Consider the following 22,316-nt stretch of genomic DNA (forward strand, 5'->3'; position numbering starts at 1 on the left):
TACTGACTCTTGAAATGCACTTTTGATTTTGACCTTGATAATACATGCAAAAAGAAGGACACAAAAGGGGTCTTATATCCTATTACCAAAGGGAGAAAAGAAAACCAAACCCACAAGAGACAACAGGAAGTAGTATGTGTTTTAGCATTCAGCTGCAAGGCAAGGTTAAAGCTCCTGACTTCATTGAGCTTCCCTAAAACCCCTTAGGTGGTGACAGCTGCGTGTAACAGGAACCGGTTAAGCTCCCATCTAGGTTACGGTGTTGAGCCCATTCAAGTATTCCCTGCAGTTCTGACTACAGACAGCACTTGGTTGCTGTTGTATGTTTATCTGTTGTACATCTCAACCAGTCCACACTCCAGCAGCAAGTGGGAAAAGAACTTGCAAAAAGCTTTGTAATCACTATCACAAAGGAGACCAGATACTGTCATGCCCTTGCTTTTGGTTACTCCATAACCAATTCTGGGAGCAACATTTCAGCTGAATTGCTTCATTTCCCTTGATAGGCAAGTTGACGGTGCCACAGAAAAATTCCCATGCCCAAGGAGGGTGGCAAATATGCAAGAGACTGGGTGCTCACTTAATTACCTATCCTCCTGCTACTACTAGTGATGCTTTGTTCAACTTGGAGGCAAGGAAAATGCCATGTAAATAACACCAACTAAACCAGCCCAGGAATACGATGTGTTGATTGTATGAGGTCTGAAGCTGTATGTATCATTGGTTCTGGCGATTTCTACTCAAATCCAGTGAATCTACTGCAGTTGGCAGCAATTTTTGTAAATGAGGCACTAAAGACAGCTCTTCTTGTCCTTTTCAGAGTTTAAGCCACAAAGTCATAAGAAATATCCACAAACTGTTTTTAATTTTAGCAAAGAAGGTGTTAAGCATGCATTTTACCGTTTAAACCAAATTTTCCCATCATTCGAGGAAAAACTTAAATATTAGGCTTATGAGCTGCCAAAAGCAATGTAGCCTGCATTGAGTTTTCCAGAAACATGACCTGACATTATACTGTCCTTGTTGCAATGTTATGCTACATGCATGAAATTGCTTTGTAAAGCCTGAATACTCAAGAGGACAGATCTGTTATATTCTAGAGCTTCTGGCAGACTCCACTCCAATAAGTTAGGCACTGAAGCTGGTAGAAGGTAAAATGAAATGAAGTTTATTCAAAAGTTTTCCAGGCCATTTTTTCATCATTTTAAGTCTACTTGGATTTACATACTCTTTTGGGGTCATTTTGCCTTTTCCCCTATTAAGCTCACCTATTAAGTAACACATTTTAGCATTGGGCAATACACGTCGTTTTTCAAGCTAAAACATCAATACAGGAAAAATGAAAAATTTCAGTTCTGAATTTATTAATATAGCACCTCCCCCAACATTCTAGATGATGATAGAGTTGAAGCCCCATCATGAAGCCCCAGCAGCACTGAAGTCACTTTAGTGCATCACTGCAGACAATTAATACATCACCGAAGTCCAGAGTTAACAAACTTCTGCCAATACTACAGCACTTTCATAAGATATGCTCATAAAAATACTGACAAATATTGTGAACTAATTAAGGGTGAACAGTTTTTATACTCTTCTGAGATTTGTAACCAAATCTTGTACATTTTAATATGACTTTGTTTACTGCAACGCTGTATAATACACAGGTTTTATATGGCATCTATGCTTAACAAAAGGCTGAGTAAAACTCAAACCAGAAAATATTTTTCTATGACAAGCAAATACAAAATATGCAACTTGCTACTGCAGCAACTATTTCTGCTACACATTTTCAAAGGGCATAGACATATATGCTGAAGATCAGGAATAGCCAAAATTATAATGGAAAAATTTAGAAAAAAGGAAGAGATAAAAGAATGAAGAAAAGGAATGAACTGGAGATAACTAGAAACTAAGTGATGGATGGGAAAGTTAGAAAAAACTATGAGGGAAAGAAAAAAAATGGTGGGCTAAGAAGCAAAAGATGATGGGAAATGAACAGACAGTCAAGGACGGGCTGCCGAAGAAGATAAATCTCTTCTTTCTATACTTCTTAGATTTTAAAGAAGGTAAAAGAGACTTCAGAAAACCCCATAGACAGGATTTTTGGAAAAGCTTTCATTTGCTCAGATATGCTGCCACTGAACTTGATACAAAAGAATTAAGTCAAGATAGATCACTTACGGGGAAAAAGAACCCCAAACATAGTGAGATCTTTTTCAAGTTTTGTCCCCCTTTAGATTTATGTATGTATGTATGTATGTATGTAAACATACACTTATGCATATATTACTTCCTGGTTGGTGAGGAGTTACTCAATGGCCCTATGTATTTTTTTGATGAAACCAAATGCTGCAAACAGGGTGTACATGACCCCTCCCCACCAATGCCAGTGGCCTAGTTAGCCCCTCTTTTTTCCAGGTTGTGCTGATGGATGTCTCAAACTGATCTACCTACCAGCTGTGTAATTCTGCAAAAGCAGCTTTGATCTTCTTAACTGAATTATCCACTTCCTCTTTGATCATCATACGGTATCTGGTTAGAGAAACAGTGCAACGCTGCAAGTCTTTTACTGATTTTTCAATGTTTGGCCCTAAAATAGAAAACAAAATTGCACAAAAGTCAGAAAGGTTTTCTGAATGAGGGAGCAGGAATAGTTCAACATGTTATTTGCCCAGATTAGGATGAAGGGGTTATCCTACTGAAATCTATAAATCCAAGTTTTCCATAGTCCTTCCGTGGTGCTCTTCAATTTTTAAATGTTTGCTCAAATTCATTCCCCAAATCAATGTTAAAACAGCACTAATAAAACTATTTTAAATTTCATTTAATATGTTAAATAGACCATAAATTGTTTTATTCCTTTTTGTTACGCTGAACATGATTCTGATTTCACTTTCCAACACATCTCTTCTTCACATATGTGCTTTTATTCCCCTAGAGGCCTCAGCTGTCTGATCACCTCAGCACACAGCAACCAGGGATCCAACTTACCTCTTTTTTTGACTGAATCATCTGTCTTTGTTTCAAGTTGGGTTGTAGCACTGGGTGATTTAACTGAGGAAGATTTTGACTTTGGCCTGCCTAGGTTACACTGGAGTTGAACTGATGACTGAAGAGACTTATGCTGTTCTACTCCATTCATAGTCTTTGGGTTTAATTCCACAGATACTCTCTGGTGTTCTTGTTCTTTGTCTGCAAGAAAACATTAGGTAGAAAACAGAGAGTTATAAGATTAAGAAAGATATGAAGCTTATTGTTGAGTCTGAATGACTTTATGTTTATACACTGGAAAAAAAAAATCAAGGTTTTTTTCCACTGGCAGGCATTCTACAGAACCTCCGAAAGCAATGACAGAACAGAAACAAAATAGTTTTGGTTATTAAACACTAATCTGAACAAATCTATGTTTCACCAGTCTAAAAAGAAAAAAAAAAATTAAAAAAATTAGCTCTCCCATGCCTATATGAAAAAATACCTCATAACATAGAAAGCATACTACCAATTGTAATCTTTGCCCAAATATTAGAGAACAGAACTAGAGAGGAAGTCTGCTATGGAAAGCAATTAATGTTGAGATAGATATATCTCACACACAAAAAACGTTCATCTTTTAATCAGCATTTTAAAAGCACTGATTAGACGTTCCTACCTGAAATACTTACCTTGTCTGACTACAGATTTCTATCAAGGGCAGCTGCTAAGGAGGACCAAGCAGGAAATGAAACAATGTCAAAGATTAGGCTCCTGGGTTCAACAGCTTCAGAAGGATAAGATAACAATGCCTGAGCCTGTTTGGCTGCCACAAGACGACCTGGTTTACTCTTTCCAAGACTCCAAAGGGATTCAACATATCAGCATCATGACAGAGAGACAATCAGCCTAAGAACATAGCCAGGAACTCTGTTCTGAGACAACTGCCATTAACCTTGTGCAACCTCGGCTGCATCTCACACTAATGCAGATAGCTTTGATTTATAACAAATGTCCTTTCTACTGGCAGTTGAGGCTGGCCTTGCTAAATAACTCCAACAGATAGTGAAAAACAAGCAGTCCATCAGCTAAACCATAGAGAAAGGCCAGGGCTATTGGGTTCTGCCCCCAAGATTAACAACAAATTTAAAAAGATCTGAAGTGCAAAATTGTTATTTACTGCATTTAATTAGCAGCTTTGTTATACTTGTCAAGACAGATGACGAACTGACAGCTTTTTGCCTAAAGAAAGCAATCTAGAACAATGGTTATGCTCAAAAAACTTTTTAATCATCTTTTGTCTGCAATATACTTTGACACTGTTTCCTCCTAAATGACATGAGCTACTTTGAAATCCAGCAGCAAGATGACCAACATAGCCTAGCAAACAATACCTTATTATGCTGCAACTGAACTTTCAAATTTGATTGAGGACAATCTACAAAAGTAGATTGAGAAAGTCTGCATCAAATCTCTGAAGACTTGGGCCAACTAAGAAACAGGTATAACAAAATCTAGGGACAAAGTCTCTCTCAAATACTTGAAAGAGAAGTCAAAGGTCTGGGTAATAGTAGCTACAAGTAAACAGTTTCAGGTTTCAGTACATGATGGCTTGGAACTTCAGCATGAGTCTAATGTGTGACCTCCGCTGTATTAACCGTCAAGTACTACCAGACCTGCCAGTAATGGCAACAGAACAAACAAACTTGCTTTGAAATCTGCTGAGCTGCCATCTTCAAAATGAGTGGTTTATCTTTTTATAACAGCTTGCCATTCAAAACCTTTCAGATAAAGTGAACCTCAATGGATTCTTTGGCTGAAAGAGGTAAAAAAAAAATCCCTTGAGATATAAACAGGAAGTTTGAAGGATTCACTAAAAATCATCCTACATGAAAAACAATTTAAAAAAGTAGGAAAGAAATCAATATCTGATTTATATCTGGTTTCATTGAAGTCCCTGCAAAAGCAAGAGCATGGCAAGGCAGCATTAAATATCCTTTCAGTGCATTCATGCCCCTTCTTTACAAGGGTATGCACAGAAAGGGTAGCTGTAAGTCCTTCAGATCCTATGTTGCCACGGACTCTAAGGAGGAGGGTTGGAGGGGTTTGTTCTGGTCATCATTTTGAAGTAATCTGGTTTATTGGGGGCCTTTTCCCCTTCAAGATATTGAGAGGGACAGCCCCTGAACTCACTCATAATTAAGTGAAACACCCCCTAAGGTCCTCCATGATGAAGCAATTTGGCTTTCCATGGCCTTGAATTCTGGGCTTCATTTTCTCTAGCAGGTTTTGACTGCCTGTGGGAAACCATCACACAAAAAAACAACAACTAAAGACTTACCAGAAAAAGAAAGATGGAATAATGGGAAGAAATAAGCAGACGTGAACTAAAGGTAGTAGCCACATGTTCTCCCCTATAATTTTCTAGCATGGGACACATTATAGAGAAACACCAGCTACACTGTATCCTCCCTTCTGGTCCCTGAAATCCCTTCCAGGCAACCAGGATTTTATAGCTCTGAAGGACCTAATCTCACAGACTGTGAGTTGGTATAAGCAAAGCTTCAACCTCATGATCCTCGTGGGGAGGAAAGCAGAAGGAACAGTCAGCAGACACCTGACTATGATCATTCTAAGCTGTGAGCTCTCAGAAGGGAACAGTGAAATGACTACAGTAACATTAATTTGATAGGGAAAGAACCAAAACAAACAAGCCAGACAAGAACAAAACAAGGGAGATCACAACACAAGAGGGAGCAATATGAAACGGGTGCACTTTGGACTCACTTCAGCATTTCAAACTGCTTTAGAACAGTCTGTGTGACTTGCTCAGAAAGCACAAGGGTGCAGCTGCTGGCCCCTGAGGGTGCCTGATCACCCTTCTCTTCAATTTAGTTCCATGCACTTCAGTGCAAATTTAACAATATGTACATAGGTGGCTTTTGACCTTAAAGTAGTTATTATACTGGCTGCAAAAGACAAGAATTCTTGTGCAATTGAAAATGAAGAAGAAATTCATTCCTCTCTGTATTAAACAAATGGCAAGGAACTTATTTTACTATGCAAGGGAAACTTGAATATTAAAGTTGCAGGTTTTCCTTTCTCTCCATTTCCTTTCCTTTCTTTTCCACCTTTTTCTTTTATGTTCTCCCTCTCTCCCCGTTTTTGAAACAGGGTATACGTGTAAAAGTTTATAAAAAATTGTAAAGCTATGGTAATATCTCATTTGTCACTTGTAAAAGCAATGAAAAATTCCGAGCCCTTGATATGTACAACTCTACACTGTATCATGTCAAAAAGAAAAGGACTCAATCCCAATGCCACAGAAGAAGATCACTAAGCATGTGGGTACTCTCCTTGCATTCAGGTCTATTACCCCCTAGAGAACACTCCCCATGCATGGGCAATTCATTCTATGTGTCTGTATTCATGTATGTATTGTTTCAAAAAAAAAAAAAAAACCCAAAAAACAAAAAATGCAACTCTAAGAAGTTTGACATGGGAGCTTGACATTATTTATATCACAAACGTTTACATCTTGCAGAATAAGTGGCAAGAATACTTTTAGTATTATGGAAATGCATAATTTTCTGTCTTATGGCATATTCTATCTAAAGTAAGCTGGAGTCTTTAGCAAGGGCAGGAAGAGTATCTCTGATCCTTTGCGAGGCATCAAATTCTTAGGACAAAGTAGTTTGTCTATGTGGCTGCTATAGGTTGCAGAGTTTTCATTTAATTGACCAGAGTTTGGCACCACCAAAGTCATCTGGAAACAACAGAGAATTTGTTTCAGGACAATTATCCATTTGTCACACTCCTGCAAAATGCAGTTTGAGAACTGTACTTGCAACCATGGAAAAAAGGATTTCAAGGAAAGTTCTTTTAATGAAGTCTTACATATTTCTTAAGACACAGGAAGAAAATACTAACAGCAGCAATAATCTAGAGCTGTTATAAGTTTGAAATACGAAGAGCTGAAAAACCATTACCAGTACTGACAGCAATTAAATATGAGCTTTGTGAAGTGATACTTGAAGGCAAAAGCTTTCACAGAGCTTCTCCCCCAGAACAACAGCAATTGTTCTCATTGCTGTTGCTATAATCATAACTTTGTATCTACTATAACCCAGTGGGGAAGAGCTTTGTGTTACTGTCCCCCAGAGTTTCAGAATCAGTATCTAGACCTTAGCAGAAATGTGTGTGTACTAAGAGGCTGTCAGACTGCATTCCCTCAACACAAAGGCCCTCCCTTCCCTGTTAGGGAATCCCCCTGAGTTGAAAGGGACCACCATCTAGTCCACCCCCCCTGCAATGAGCAGGGACATCTTCAACTAGAGCAGGTTGCTCAGAGCCCTGTCCAACCTGTATTGTTGGTTGAAAGCCAGTAGAGAACTACTCTGACTAGCCTATTCAGAGGAGAGAAGAAAAAGAAAAAATGGACTAGTCTGGACTAGGCAATGCAGAAATCCTATAATATACCACAAGCTAGCACTGCTCAGATGACTTTGCTCCAGATGAGGGACTTTATTGCTTGCCACCATTTTACACTTAAGCCATTTTTCTAGCCCTGCATTCCTCTGTATTTATATCTGCAATATTCTGTATCAGTTGGGCCTCTAATTATAGTTTGATCCTTTTGTCTCCAGAAAAAAAAATACATTTTGCAAGGAAACATATTTCAGTGAATTGGGTCCAGATATAGATCTACTTGTGTGACTTAATATCTACGTGCATTATTCTGCACAAGCACTTCTCCCCAACTTCTTTTTATTATATTCTACTTCATGAAAATAAAAATACCACAGTCTTTATGTAAATGGGGGCTTGGCTATTGCCAGTTAAAAAGGTGTCTTGTGCCAGATGAACTGACCTGTGATTTCTGGACAGACCAGCGCTGACTCTACAAATCCTGAGCCTTTGTTCTCAAGAGAAGCAGCTTTCAGTTTCTGATTGGCAGAACCACTGCAAGAGTTGTCCTTAAAGCATCCATTGAGCTGGCAGTCATATATTCCCTGGGGCTCTTGAGATGACTTCTCAGGTCCACCATTCTTGGTTTTAGGATCTTTATTGCCTTGGTGTTGCTTAGATTTGCTCCTTTTTCTCCTATTGTTCTAAAAGAAGAAATATTGCAAGAACAGAGATATCATATAAACTCAAAGTTAATCAGTAAATGGTCCATGCTCTTAAAATGTCATACAAGTGACAGCAGTGGAATGCAATTTACAGGCCATACTGTGCTATACAACACATTGCATCTGGTCAGCTTAATATATAAACTGTTTCAAATAAAAACTGAAGCCCCCAAATAGTTTTCCCCTTCCTTCCACACAAAATACTTGCATTGCAAAATGGTAGAGCCTCTGCTAAGATGCTGCTCAAAATGTTTGCAGTCACATAGGACAAGCAGTTCCTAACCATGCAGGGGACATCCATGCAGTAACATGGACAAAGCCTTAAGGCATCACTCTGATCAGGTCGAAAGTGATCACAGGACATAGGTTAGCCACTGCTACTGTAGCTCTCCCAACCATAACGAGGAGCCTCCATGACAGTGACTTACAGGGCAGCCTCCTGGTACAGCTCTGGCTTGGAGATACATAAGCATGAAGATCATATCCCAAATGCATACTTGAATCTGACTTGATAGTGTCACTAATGTACGATTCCTAATGGAAGACTCCTATGCATAAGTTATTTTTACATCTGGCAGCAAAAACTCTAGCACTGTAAGTGGCTGTGACTATCCAGGATACAATTGCTTATTAAAAGTGTTTCTGCACGCGGGCTATTTTGGGATTTGTTCTGTACTTGTCCAGGGTCTAGCTCCCACCCACATGTACACACACGTGCCGTCCCAGTAATACTCTCAGAACACTGGGCTAAAGACACAGCAACAGATGAACAGTGTTAAAAATAATGCACACATTTACTTTCAAGTATTCTGACTACAAGCGTGAGCAAAGTCACCAGTGTTAGCAGACAAAGTACTACATTCAACTACAGACAGCTGATAAATGGTCTGAATGCTTTGATTCTCAAGAGCAAGTTCTCACCTTCTTTTTCCCTGTCATATTCCATTCCTTTAGAACCTGACTTGCACTGCCTAGAGAAAGGAGAGATAAAACATTTCAACAAAAGTTCAGCTATGAAAAAGAACAAGTGTGTTCAACAACTGTTTCTAGTCTCCTAGCTGGGCAGCATTTCCATTTGTTGTTGTGGATTCTCTTACATGTGCAGAACAAAATGGGTACTGCCATCTTTCTCTTTTTAGTCACCTGTTTTATTTACTACATATAAAACACTACCCATTTTATTTACTACATACAGTGGATGGGCTCCTTGGCATAACTGCTTTTTATGGCCTTCATTCCACAAAGTGATTAAGTAGGTGCCTAACTTGAAGTGCTAGCATAAGCCCCAGAAAAAGCAACACTCAAATCTCTTGCCTGAAGAGGGAAGCATCTCAGCACCGTAGTATAAACACCAGGTAAACTAGATAGTCCACTCTGACTCTAGAGCTTCCGAAAGTTTTAAAATCTTTTGGCATTTTTATCATATACTTCCTATGTGTTTTCTGTCATATTCAGAAGACATAAGAGCATAAAAATGAAGACTTAATTAGCATTCAAAAGAGTAATTTTGTGGACTCCTGCAGAAATTTTGCGTCACACAAACACAGCAAACTTCAGCCTGGCAGAAAAAAGTGGTTAAAATTTATATTGAAAAATGATTACAGTTTCGTATGTTTGAAATTCTGTCTGCCAGCCCTAATGAATCGGTTAGATAAATTTATGGAATAAAGCAAGTACAGCCTTGGTCAGACCAGTGCCAGCTGCCATTTTAAAAAAAAAAAAAAAACTCTTCTGCATCTAGTTAACATCATTATTTTATTCTTCTGGACCCTAAAGCTGAAAACAGATGCTCATGGTGAGCACGCAGTCTGAATCGCCATCCAAACTACTATGTCAGTATCTGCCACAATAATCCTTTTAATCGCAACCAAGTTAAAGGTCTTTGGCTTGAATTTAAGAATCACTTTACCAACACTGCATAATTCTAGTAAATATTCATTTATTATCCTTTCCAAATGGGTTTCATACCCAGCCATTCTTCTCACTCATTTCAGTGAACTCTTGATGATATTAGTGTAAAGAAGTAATGCTGTTTTCAGACCACTGTAAGTTGCCAACTTGTATTCAGCCAAAGACATGTGAGGTTTTCAATGTACCAAAATTATTTTTCTACCACAATAATCCAGATCCAAAATAATCTGGTGAGTCTATCACACACACTAGAAGAGATTATGTGTCTTGCTAGCAGTGCTTAGCCTAATTTGTCAAATTATGAAAAAATGTGTATGGAATCCAAAGCCATGTTTTGTTTCCTAGATGACATGACAATGCAGACAGAAGGCTAAGAAAACTTCTATTATGTGTATAACTATACATATATGTGTATTTATACATATACATACTTATGTACATATAAATACAATCCCCTCTCCTAAAGGTATGCTATCTTTTGACAGACACCACATTTCAGCATGAAGAAATAAACCCAGACATTTGTTGCCCATTTTATTCCATGCTGCTGAAAATATGCGATTTCACTTGACAGCTTTGTTAACTGTTTTCACAGTATCGTCCAACACTCTTTTTGTGTTGGCTGGTGTTGTCTTAGCTTTGCTTCCCTCAGCTTCCCTGTGAATACTGTGAACAGTGAATGTTAAATTGGGGATTCACCCAACTAACCCCAGTTTCCTCCTGTTGGAAATGCACTAACTGTGCAAGTCCCAAAGCCCTCATGTGAACCCACCAGTATATTTTCTTGAATACATCGACAAAGCAACTGAATGGACCTTCTGATTACGCTTAATTAGGTAAATGCTAACATAGCAACAAAACATGCGAACCACTATTTTATTTAACTCAAATTTCACATACAGAAGTAAATTCATAGCAGAGACATCACCTATATGCCACACCAGATACAAAGCAAGACAGGAACTGATCTCAGGAGACTAAATTTGATCATTTATTGATTCAGCATGCAGCACCTCTGAGAGAAGCATTAAAACAGAGGTGCTCAGCTTTTCACTCAAGCATGGCCGTCCCCATGTTTTTCACTGCATGTGGCAATTCGTTCTCTGCAATTGTGATATTTCAATCTTAGCAATTTTTGTCACTCATGAAAAGATACTCAAAGTGCTAGATTCATTCTATCCACAGTGGCAGCTCAATAGACACATGTCTTTTCCCACGCTGTTTCCAGATAGTAACAAATATGGGCTGTTTTCAAATGCTCACTTGTAAAGATTTCTGAACTCAAGGCACAATGATCATAAACTGGTGAAGTTCAAAGAAAGATCATTTGAACTCAGGGTACAACAGCTTGCTTTTCTTCCAAGACTTTGTTGCACTCTTGCAAGGCTTGCTTTTGCCCTGTTTCTTCCTCATAGTAGATGATGACATATGGCTATGAAAGCACTTCCCCTTTTGAAGGGCCATTGGAAACAACTCATAGACTACAAGTGAGCAATGGTAACTTAGGACAAAATAAATTTAATGAAAGAAACTTACTGAATAATCATGGAGCAACCCTCCACTACTTTCCCCAGGACATATATTACAAGAAAACAAAATTATTGTTAATTAGATGCATCACATTTTCCTTTCTCTGTGTGTATGTGTGTGTGCACAAACAAACTCTGATTTCCGTACATCTATCAGTATCTGACTGTCTATGCAGATGCCTGAATCAAGAGGCACCATATAGATCTGATGGAAGAATTCTGATGCATTTATAAATAGTCCAGTTTGCTTGCATCTGCTTTTTGCATATTGGTAAGTAATTCCTAGTACATCATGATGCTTTTTGGCTGATACGTTTTACTAAATCAATCCAAATCAAACCCAAAACTATTCTGAAGTAAAATAGATATGAAATAAGCAACTTGATGAGATGGCAAATCAACACCATGAGGCACTTTAAAGATATACAGGACTTTTGAGACCACTGAACTTCTGTATCTTTTAAGCAGCCCCAAGCTACAAAGATTTTTGAGAGGATTTGCCCATAGCATGGGCATTATTCCTGCAAAGGGTTTCTTACAGACTTTAGTGAAAGTCCAAAATACTTGCCATTATGTATTTATCAGAAAGGTGTTATTTAAATACAAGTGACCTTTCATTAGAGATGGTCTCATGATGCAAAATATAAACTCAGATCCAGCTTTAGAATGGCTTGAACTTTTAATGGAGTCTTGGTTGAGCCATTATAAATGTCAAGGCTATTTGCAAAATTCAGACCGAGGTTTGAATGTCAATGTATGCATCAGGTTTAGGGGCCTGGTTATCTGCTTCAGAACTATCCCAAACTCTTATTAGTTACTGTATCTTCAATAGTAAATCATATCCTGACATATTTACTTTAAAGAGCGTTAACTTTCATGCAGAATAAAGAAGTTCTGCAACAAGAATGGCACCAAAACGTGGCAAAGTCAGGTAGGACAGATTAACAGCCATGTCATACTGTGAAGATGCAAAGACACAGACAGAAGGATCAATTATATATTAAAAAAAAAATTTTTTAAGTGTCACAATCATCTGAATTTCAGCAGAACAGCAGAATATATTTTGAGCCACTAGAGACAATGAATACTTTAGCATGCAATTGAACCCTTCATGCCTTAGTAAAAAAGGTACACTGTACTCACCATCCATGAAAGCTTGAACAGCCTTGTCTACATTGTTATCAAACTGCTGCAACACCAGAACTATCTCATTATTGCTTTTGTTCGGAACAATTGATCGGATTGCATTGATCTAGAAGGAAAAAAAAAAAGGAAGACAGTAACATATGGGTTTATCATACTCCTTTAGACAATGAATGTTTATATAAATGCATGTTATACATGACATGCTTACAAGTATATGGCAATGTATCCATATGAAGCAATACCCATCCTCTCCTCACCTGGCTCATGCCGTGCAAATACTGAAAACAATTTCTTCAAGAGATCAAATCACAGAAATGGTAGCCAGTAAGCCTGGAACCAAATCCTTCCTTCAGTCACCACAGGAGAACTAGTTTAACTAAACGTGACAGAATTTGGCCTTATGCTTCTTTGCTAAATGTTCCATTTGCTGCCATGAGACTTGACAAGACACATTACCTTTACAAACTTACAGAGTACACAACTACTTCAACAAGGCTGTTGCATAGCCTTGCTACATCAAACTTAGAATCAGTGGGTTTTTTACATCTCGACAAGAGTAATATGCATGAAAATAGTCACAAGCTGAAAGAAAACTATCATTTTTAACAGCTCTGGTGGCTGCTCAGTATAATTTCAATTTGCTGTTCCATATATATGTGACCAGGAAGTTTGTCTAACAAAACCCTGAACAAAGGACACGGGAAGCCAAATGCTTCCTTCAGGAAACTGTGCTGATGGATGAGGTGTTACACCCACACATTCAGTTTCACAGCATTTGCTACTGCTGTATTATCTTCAGTATCCATTTACACCAAATGGTAATTCAGCCCACTACGTTTTAAATAAAATATTCTTACTGGAATCCTGTTGGTGATTTATGTTCTCATGCCCATGTAATTTAGCTGCAAGTAAACAGTTACATGAAACTTAATTACTATATTGTTTTAATGCTAGACAAGCTTTAATTGGTTAAACTTAATTAGCAAAACTAACAAAAGCCTATGGTAGTACTCTGAAAAAAACAAGAGAATTGGTGCCAAAACCAGTCTAATTGTTCCAAATCAGCTTTTTGAGCTTCTGTGTCAAGTTATTCAGCATGTATTTACTATTAGAAACTTGTTATTGCACTGCAAATGTTTATCCAGCACCCTTCTTTGCTGCCGTCTTTCTGGGATGTGCGAATACATCCTTGATTAGGTTGTACTTTATTTACTGCATCACGATGTCATCATGCCAATTTCTTGTTGCAAAGCACTGGTGGCCTTTTTATTGTACTGTGAAATACAATTGTGAAAAAATAATACGTGAAGATAAATCTGTTTCAGGGAGCTAGGCTGGCTTAGATGGTGAGAACAATCACACTACCTTGTCTTAACTGTCCATTTAGATGCTGAAGAACAATCTTTTCACGTTCCTTTAATGGAGTCTCCATCCATAAAGAGACACCAGAAGGTGATTCGGAACACTTAAGTGCTCAGATTTATGACCAAAAATCTTATTTTGCTGTAGTATGTTCACCCCACTCCTCAACCACTGTATTTTCCTGTCCCATATACTAACATAAGCCATGACTCATTTCAAGTTCTGTTAATGAACAGTGACTGGGTGTCCTGATTCATGATGCCCGCTGGACTTAGCTTCAGCACTGCAAAAGGTTGATACTTGTTTCAGCTAAATCCATACAGGATCAGACTTTCTGGAGGATGTTTCTAGATGAGCTCATCTCTCTCACTGTGTAAGGCAGGCCACTTTCTGACTTCAGCACACAACTTTAGTACATTTAATTAATATGATTTACTCTGCTCCTTTCCATCACCCTATCATACATCTCTTTGCAGCTTCACATTTGCCTACAACACATTTCAAGTAGCAAGTCTAGCCTTGTACAACACAGGCCACAACCATAATTTAGAGGGCAGTAGAGTTAAATTGCTTGTCTACTTCCCAAAGACCCATCAAATAATTTGTCTAATGTTTCCACCCTATGACTGATCAAGGCTTGCCCACAAGCTAGGTCCCAACCTAAAAGCTAGCTACTTTGGCATCTCTAATAAAGACAGGCAACTTTATGTTAGAAGTTCAGACAGGCTAGGCTGTCAACTGGACAGCTTGAACCAGAGGCTCTTGTTGCCAGAAACTATCCAGAAAATCTCTGTCTACTCAAGCTTATCTCTCCAGCTGATATGTATCCATGGGGAGGGAAGTAGCGAGTATAGCTCTCTATGCACTGCAGGCATTCAAATGAAAACCACCCCAAATCAACAGGATGTGCAGAGAAAGCCCTAGAAAAGTAGTTTTATTCATCTTCTGATTGTGGGCACAGGCATGCTATCCACTGATAAAGCCACAACAAGTATGAACTGAGCTGGCTCCATAATAACAAAAGTTGGCAAAGACACTAGGGTTGAGTAGGCCACAAGCTGCAGTCCATTTTATGTTCAAGCTGGTAGTTGCCAAACATTTCCACCATGTGGATTACATCTTCATATTCTCACAAAAACCTCCCCTCTTCTTTCACAATCATGTGGACCATCTCCCTGCCTACTCAGAATTGCATAATCTTGTGGCAACTGTTTATAGGAAAAATAGTAAAAGGAAATATCTAGTGTATTCTAATCATCTTTAAATATAAGCCTGGGAATTTCATATGGCTTCTAGGTCCTTCTTTGCTATGAAAGGTCTGGAAGCCTCAAGAAGCATCTGGAAACAGCAAAGTGAGGCCAAGACCACAGGATAGATCAGGCAAATCGCCACACACTGCAGTTGGGGAACTTCTTAAAGACATTAAGAACAACATCTGTGGGGTGGAGAACACTGACACACAAGAACTCGACCAGGCAGACAACGTTTTCTGTGGACTACAGAATCTACTGAAGACTTTGTTTGCACTGTGTGGTCTTTGTTAAGAAATTTTTGATTAATAGAAAAAACAGAATTAAAAGCTAAACTGTGATTCATCTGACTAGTACTATGACTAAATACAAAAAGGCTATGGAAACATTCTACTTGTAGAGATAACCCAAAAAACCCAAAATGATGATCTTAGGAATAATACTCGCCAATACAGAGAAAAGAAATTAAGCATATGATCACCACTGTGGACACAGTCCCATTTGAGTTGGACTAGATAAAAATTCAATTTAAGGAATATTAATGTACTGCAGAGCTCAACAGTTCTACTGTCAAACTCCAACAATATGCTTTGTTGACTGCTGTACAAAATATATATTTGTTTATCTTTCCATTTAGAAAATAAAATGTTTAAAAGTTTTATGAAAAAATTCCTAAGGAAAAGAACATCAGATTGCAAAGTAAAGCATCCAGGACTTCGGAAATTCTAGATCAGAAGTTGCTTATGCTTTCTTAATCTGCTTCCCTTGTGTACATATGCTATGATACCTACAAGGTCTTAGTGTTTCTGCTTTCCAGATTTCTGCAGTGACCTATGTGGGATAAGATAGATGAAAACTAAAATTTGCAACCAGTAGAATATGTCAATATTAAGAAAAACAAAATACATATACTGCTCTGTGCAGAAACAACAGAAGCAGATACAAACCCAGAATTCCAACAGAGGGGAAATCCCAGAAGGTTTTGTTCTGAAATAAAATATTTTATCTTACAAATTTTTAATGAACAAAATGGAATAATGTTACCATATTTTTTTCTGGAATTTCAAAGACAGACCTGTCTCCCCAACATCAGGTCTCCAACATATGCACTGTTTGATGGATGTTTTCATCCAGAATACACTGGAACTATCGTACACAGGCATTTCTGGACATCCAGAAATCATTGACAAATGGCTACAAGTCTCAAACTGTGACCTGACAGTGTATCTGGGAGGAGGACAAGGCATGATTCTATGATTCTATGTTGAGGGAGACTAGCCCATATGACAAGGCTTACACTAGACATGTAAATTGTAAGGTCTCTGATATTCTGCCTCTTAGTCCTTTCACCCTGGTTTCAAAAATATGTGCAGATTTCTACGTTTGAAGCTCAGGTCTGTCCCCACATGCAAAACATGTCCCATATATTTCTGGAAAGGGACATAGCAATACAAAAGAAGCTGCCAAAGGGAGGGGTAGACAACCTTCGTGAGAGTGTAAGCCTAAAACAAATACACCTCTACAGCTGAAGGTCATAAGAGACATATCACAGACTGTGATAAATGGAGGTACAGCAAAGCTCCAGGAATGCTTGACAAATACAACATGACAGCTGGGAGATATATTAAAGGGCTGGATGTGACCTGGATCTAGGCAGCCCAGGTATGCTGGCTCCTCTCTGGTTCACCTGCCAGTTCAGGTGATAAACCCACCCTGTTGCTAGTACAGCTCTACACCTCAACTGCTTACAAGTCTCCAGCTGCTTGAGAGAAGTCAGTCACTTCCCAATCCAGAAAACTACACAGAGCTCATTTTTATTAAAGGTGTGATAGGATGATTCCAGGACAGGAGATAATTCTCAGCTTTATCTCTCTAAACTTATCGTCCTCAAACTTACCAAGAACGTCCATCTTCTCAACATATAAGCAACAGATTATGAGATTATGGAACAATAATCCGATATTGTATGACTTCCCATCAACACATTCCTTTTTAAAAAATATTTAACATCCTAAAGGATCAAAAAAAAGTACAAGAGCCAAAGAACCTCCTAACTTGCAGCCTTACTGCATTAATACCTAACAGTCTGCAAGAACAAACTCACAGCCATCTACTTTATTAGATTTATTTCCATGTATGTGGGAGAAAACAGTTTTTTCCTGCTGGCTGACACCTGACCATAGGAAGAACAACATTACCAGACAGACTACAGGGAAGTCAACTATTTTAATGATTCTGTGATTCATCCTGTCTTTATCCAGTGTAGATTCCCAGTGAACTTCTGTCATCATCTGGATGCTAGACGAGCATTCCGGGACACGAAGAGAATTCAATAACATACCTTCTGAACCACAAATAATTGTGCTGTTAATGTCAGCATTAGTTGAGAAGCTGTCACTGACAGTAGTTAAATTCCTGGGCTTTCCCTCCTGTAGCCTGACCGACAAGCACATTTCTTTGTTTACTACTAAGATGACTTGCTCAGAATTTCAGCTTACAAAAGCTACTTTAAAGCAATCATAGATCTAAAATATAAAGCTGTGATCTTGAAAACAACTGTGTATGCTCAAGAACACAAAGGCAGAACCCACGTTCACCTCCATTTAAACCCATGATCCAGAGACGTACCTTGCAAGAATGCATTTAATTCCTGTGGACCTAGCTACTCTTCTGGATAAGGCTAAAGCTAGTTCAAAGTTTAGAAGACTTTTAACCACTTTTCTGAGCTGAAATCTTAAGCACACACATCGCTTGAAATGCTTGCTCAAGCCCTGTTAAAGTTGCTGCAATTTGAGCCAGGTTGTGTCTCATCATGACCAGAATTCCACAGTCATGAGGTTGTTTTTATCAGTGTCTCACACAATTTTCTGAGGACTGCTCAGAAGTGATATCAAAATTGAAAAAGGTTCCAAGTCCCCTCACATAAGCTGTTTCTACCTCAAAATAAAATCCCCAGGGTCTGATCAGATATACTTGACTATTTTTCTGAGGATTACTGTTAAACTACAGGCAATCTCAACTGGGGCAAATTTTTGGCTCGCTGAAAAAAAAAAAAAAAATTCAGTAACTGGTTAATTCTGAGGACCATGGCGCACAGGAGAGGAGGACACTGAAATTCTAACCTCTCATGATATCTTACTCGAAGTCCTCACAAACACCCATCTCGTGAGACTTTCCTGGTAAGTCAAGCTCAAAAAGAAATACAGGCTGCCTGAAAGTTGTGACAGCAGGTTACCAACTCTGCACCCAGAATCAAGCTGACATTGCTGTGTATTCATCTGAGTCCTTTAGGTTCTCTGTAAAGTTTCAAATGGTTCCCAGGCAACTGTAACAACACGGAATCAATTGCTGCCTGTTTGCTGCTCTACTCCATCTGCTCCCCCTTGGCATTACCTCAAAGAGGATGTTTCTGGTGAATAAGTAACATATCCGGGGTTCAGAGAATTTGTTTATATATTTCTGACACAGCGACAAATTAAACTTCTTTGCTGAAAGCTCACGGCTGTTCTGAAACCCCTGAACACAGCTGTTCTAATCCCCTTGAATTAAGTTACTATTATGCTCACTTATTCTTTTAGAAATACTCTTACTTACGCTTGGTTAGGAACACTAACGCGGATCCACCTTCACTTAGTACTAAACATTAAGATCAACAGATTTTCTCCAAATTGGGACCTAAATTCATTTAGAAGTATGGTTATCAATGAATACATAGACATTCTCCTACTTTATTTTTACTGCATGTCAGAAACATATCTTTATATACACCATATATGCCCACTGCAACTGAGGACAGGTAGCGGTGTAGGCCACATCCAGCTAGATTACTCCTCCAATTGGGGTTGACCCAAATCCTGCAAGAGGAGCAGGGAAGGAGAGCTGTCTTCAGAACTCTGCTGGTTTCTATAATCTAGGAATTTAGCATTAGGAAATGTCCTGGCTACATTAAGAAGGAAAATGCATTTTAAAAACACTTTAGGGCAGAATTTTTTAAGGTTTGGAAAACTCCTACACAAACATATGTCATAAATACAATTTGACATTACTACATTAAGAGCCCATTTCCTATGTTGGAGACATTTTTCCAGAAGCTTTACTGAGTTCATCATGACACACTGAACAAGTGTTGTTAACAAAATAACAGCTTTGATCAGGTCTGCACCTCTTTCCACTACATGACCTGTTTATCATGCTGATATCTTCAGATCATTTACCCCCAATAAGCACAAAATAAATTCTACTTGCTGCAGTAAACTACTTTAGGCAGCCATCATGGATTTATTATGTCACCCCGTCCCCCAAATTTTTAAACTAATGAAGTGGAAAAAACCGACATTTCAGGAATCCTGAATGAACATATTAAAAAGTTTGGCTCAGTAAGAACTATTCTGCTTGAATAATGACAGAACTGTTTAGAGACCTGAATCTGTAACATCTTAACTCAAGTTAAAGGGCTCATCAAGTGACACAAGTACATTTTCATCAACTTTGCTGGTCTTTGGACTGAGTTCATCTACTTCAACACATGGACAAGGAACAGCTGTAAAGGTCAGCTTTAAGAAGACCTAGTGAATCATAGATTGGAAACTACCTTATTTTGTAATGTATGATCTTAAATTTATATACTACTTCTATTCCTTCCACAATGAATCCTATTCTTTCCTTGCATGCTATCACTTATGAAAACCACAGTTATGATGTAATGTAAACAAAACTGTGAAATCCCCCAAAACATATCTGAATAAAATTTCCTAGCGGTTGGGCCCAAACCTGCCCATCTGCTCCTACAGCTCTGACACTTGAAATGACAAACGAAAAAGCAAGCCTTTCAGGACAACTTCAGCAAAACTTCACTCCTAACAGAATCCCAAGAAGAAGATTTTCATCTGAATATTTTGCTAATTGCAGCTGACACCAGATCTCACTTGTTCAAACATGTTTAGATACACAATTGAAAAAAAAAAGATAGGCCCAACAGCAAGTCTTGAAGTTTGAACAATTCCCAATATTTCTTTGGATCAAAAATCAAAATCACATGCCAGAGTTGAATGGCTATCCTGGGGAGAGCCTGATATTCACTCTCCTCTTGTTAAACTAAGAGGGTCTAATTGTGGCAGGAGACAATGCATCACTTGTATTCCTCATTCCAACTGCTGCTTGTTTGAAGGCCTTGTCATTCAGAATCTCAGCACCTCTTCTGGTGATGTACTAGGTTTAATGCCCAAATATCTTCACTAATTTTTATGGAATTATGTTGGATTTAAGCCAAGGAGTTTGGCCCATTTTATCCCTTAATCCAGTGAACTTGTGTGCATATGATCTGAACTATGTATAACTCTGTCTCTGAAAAACCTGATACTAGAAAACAAGTCCTCAGTTATACTATATTTTCAGGCACAGAGATGAGTATAATCAGAGGCAAGAGGGAGGGTGGCATAGTGAAGGAAGACTATAGCAAGGGTGATGGCAGAAGGAATTATTCTGAGAGAGATCCTGATGGTAAACTTCTCCTCTTACTAGTTATGCAGGCAAGTAATGACACTTGTGGCTGCTGAAGTGCAGAACTTGTGTTATTCCAGACAATCTGTGGGTTATATGCATGAAAATATGGTAATGAGAAAAGTCCTGGCTCCCCACAAGAGTATCACAGCTGCAGGAGCCTCTGCCAACTATGGAAACTTCCATTAGCCTTCCTGAGATCGCACGCCAACACTTATGTAAATCTCTCAGGGTGGGGGGAGGAAGAAAAGTTATAAAATAAAATGTTTAACCTATTGACTTTATGAACCATTTCAGCTGAAATGCCAAGAATGAATTATATAAATACTATAGTACAATTCCTTATGACTTAAATTAGGGGTCGAGTCTTACAGAGCCTGTGTGTGAGCATAATGCCCAAAATGTCTGCCTCAGCCTCACATCACCTTTAAAACAGAGGTCTTATTTCCTTGGAAAACTAGAATCTGATGATGGAGTGAACATGGGGAAAGGCCACCATTTAAAAAAACAAAACAAAACAAAATAAACAAAAAAAACCCCAAACAAAACAAATGTTATGCCTAAACTTCATGGGCTCTGTACTACATTTCTTTCACGGAGAAACAATGTTCAATTTAAGGAGAAACCTGTGTTCTACTGTTGCAGAAACTTACACAAGCAAGTATTTGCGTACAGATGTACGGCTCTTTTGGCTTCATTCAAGTCTTAGCAGGATCAAAGTCTTAAATATATTATGATCTGCAACCACTGAGGTAGAAGGGAGAACTGGGAAGGAACTGTATTCCATTCTGTTCTTTTTAACAAGGCCTACTTATATTTGTGTGGATGGTAATGGATTTGTGTAACTCAGCAAAAATAATAAAATTTATCAATCTTGGTTTTGTTTCCCAGAAATACTCTACCACACAAGGTAGATAAAAGTAAACATTACACTCACTGCTTCAATGTTGTGTAGCATGATCATGTCTTGCTCTAAGTTTTCTAAATGAAAAAGTGATCTGATTTGGACTCTTACCAAGTAACAGTAAATATGCCCGCTTTTCAAATGTGAAAATGAAGTCCTTAGGTTTAGCAGTCTATGTGTAAACATAAGTAAAGCCAACTCAGCAGGCCATATCTGTTGAACCCCTTCCTTCTATTTCTAGTGTATTACTCAGGGGATTCTAAAGCTACAGTTGCTTTAGAATTACTCTGTTGCTGACAGAAAAAGCCACCATACTGTAAAACAAATATGAGGTGTCAAATGGAGGTGCCATGACAATCTCATTTTAAAACAAGACAGACTTGTCCAGGTGAAGTAGCAAACTGAGCATGCTAGCTCCTCAGCTGATGTATGTAGAGTTCATGAGGTTTGTGCTGTTCAGTCACTGAGCCATCATTTATCAGACTATTAGTCTACGTTTTCCAGAATAAAAACCACTGATTTTGCAATAAAAATGTTAATTGATGTTAACCTATGTTTTCACTTTGGCATAGGGATTTAGTGGCACTAAATATTGATGGAAGATGCAGGAATA

The 22,316-nt window shown here is 38.4% G+C and overlaps 1 protein-coding gene across 1 annotated transcript in view; it reads right to left on the minus strand.

The window, feature by feature from the left end:
• SPATS2L (spermatogenesis associated serine rich 2 like) overlaps positions 1-22,316 on the minus strand; it is a gene marked incomplete at its 3' end in the record, with an annotated part of 44,741 nt that overhangs the window by 19,614 nt on the left and 2,811 nt on the right. Inside the window, exons 2-6 of the mRNA XM_082001819.1 lie at positions 12,682-12,794; positions 9,024-9,069; positions 7,841-8,081; positions 2,992-3,192; positions 2,455-2,590 (exon numbers count right to left, since the gene is read on the minus strand). Coding sequence (XP_081857945.1) covers positions 2,455-2,590; positions 2,992-3,192; positions 7,841-8,081; positions 9,024-9,069; positions 12,682-12,794 — 737 coding nt within the window. The remainder of the gene's footprint in view (positions 1-2,454; positions 2,591-2,991; positions 3,193-7,840; positions 8,082-9,023; positions 9,070-12,681; positions 12,795-22,316) is intronic.

The sequence above is a fragment of the Phaethon aethereus genome (genome assembly GCF_964289735.1).
Source record: "Phaethon aethereus genome assembly, chromosome: 6".
Classification (NCBI taxonomy): Eukaryota; Metazoa; Chordata; class Aves; order Phaethontiformes; family Phaethontidae; genus Phaethon; species Phaethon aethereus.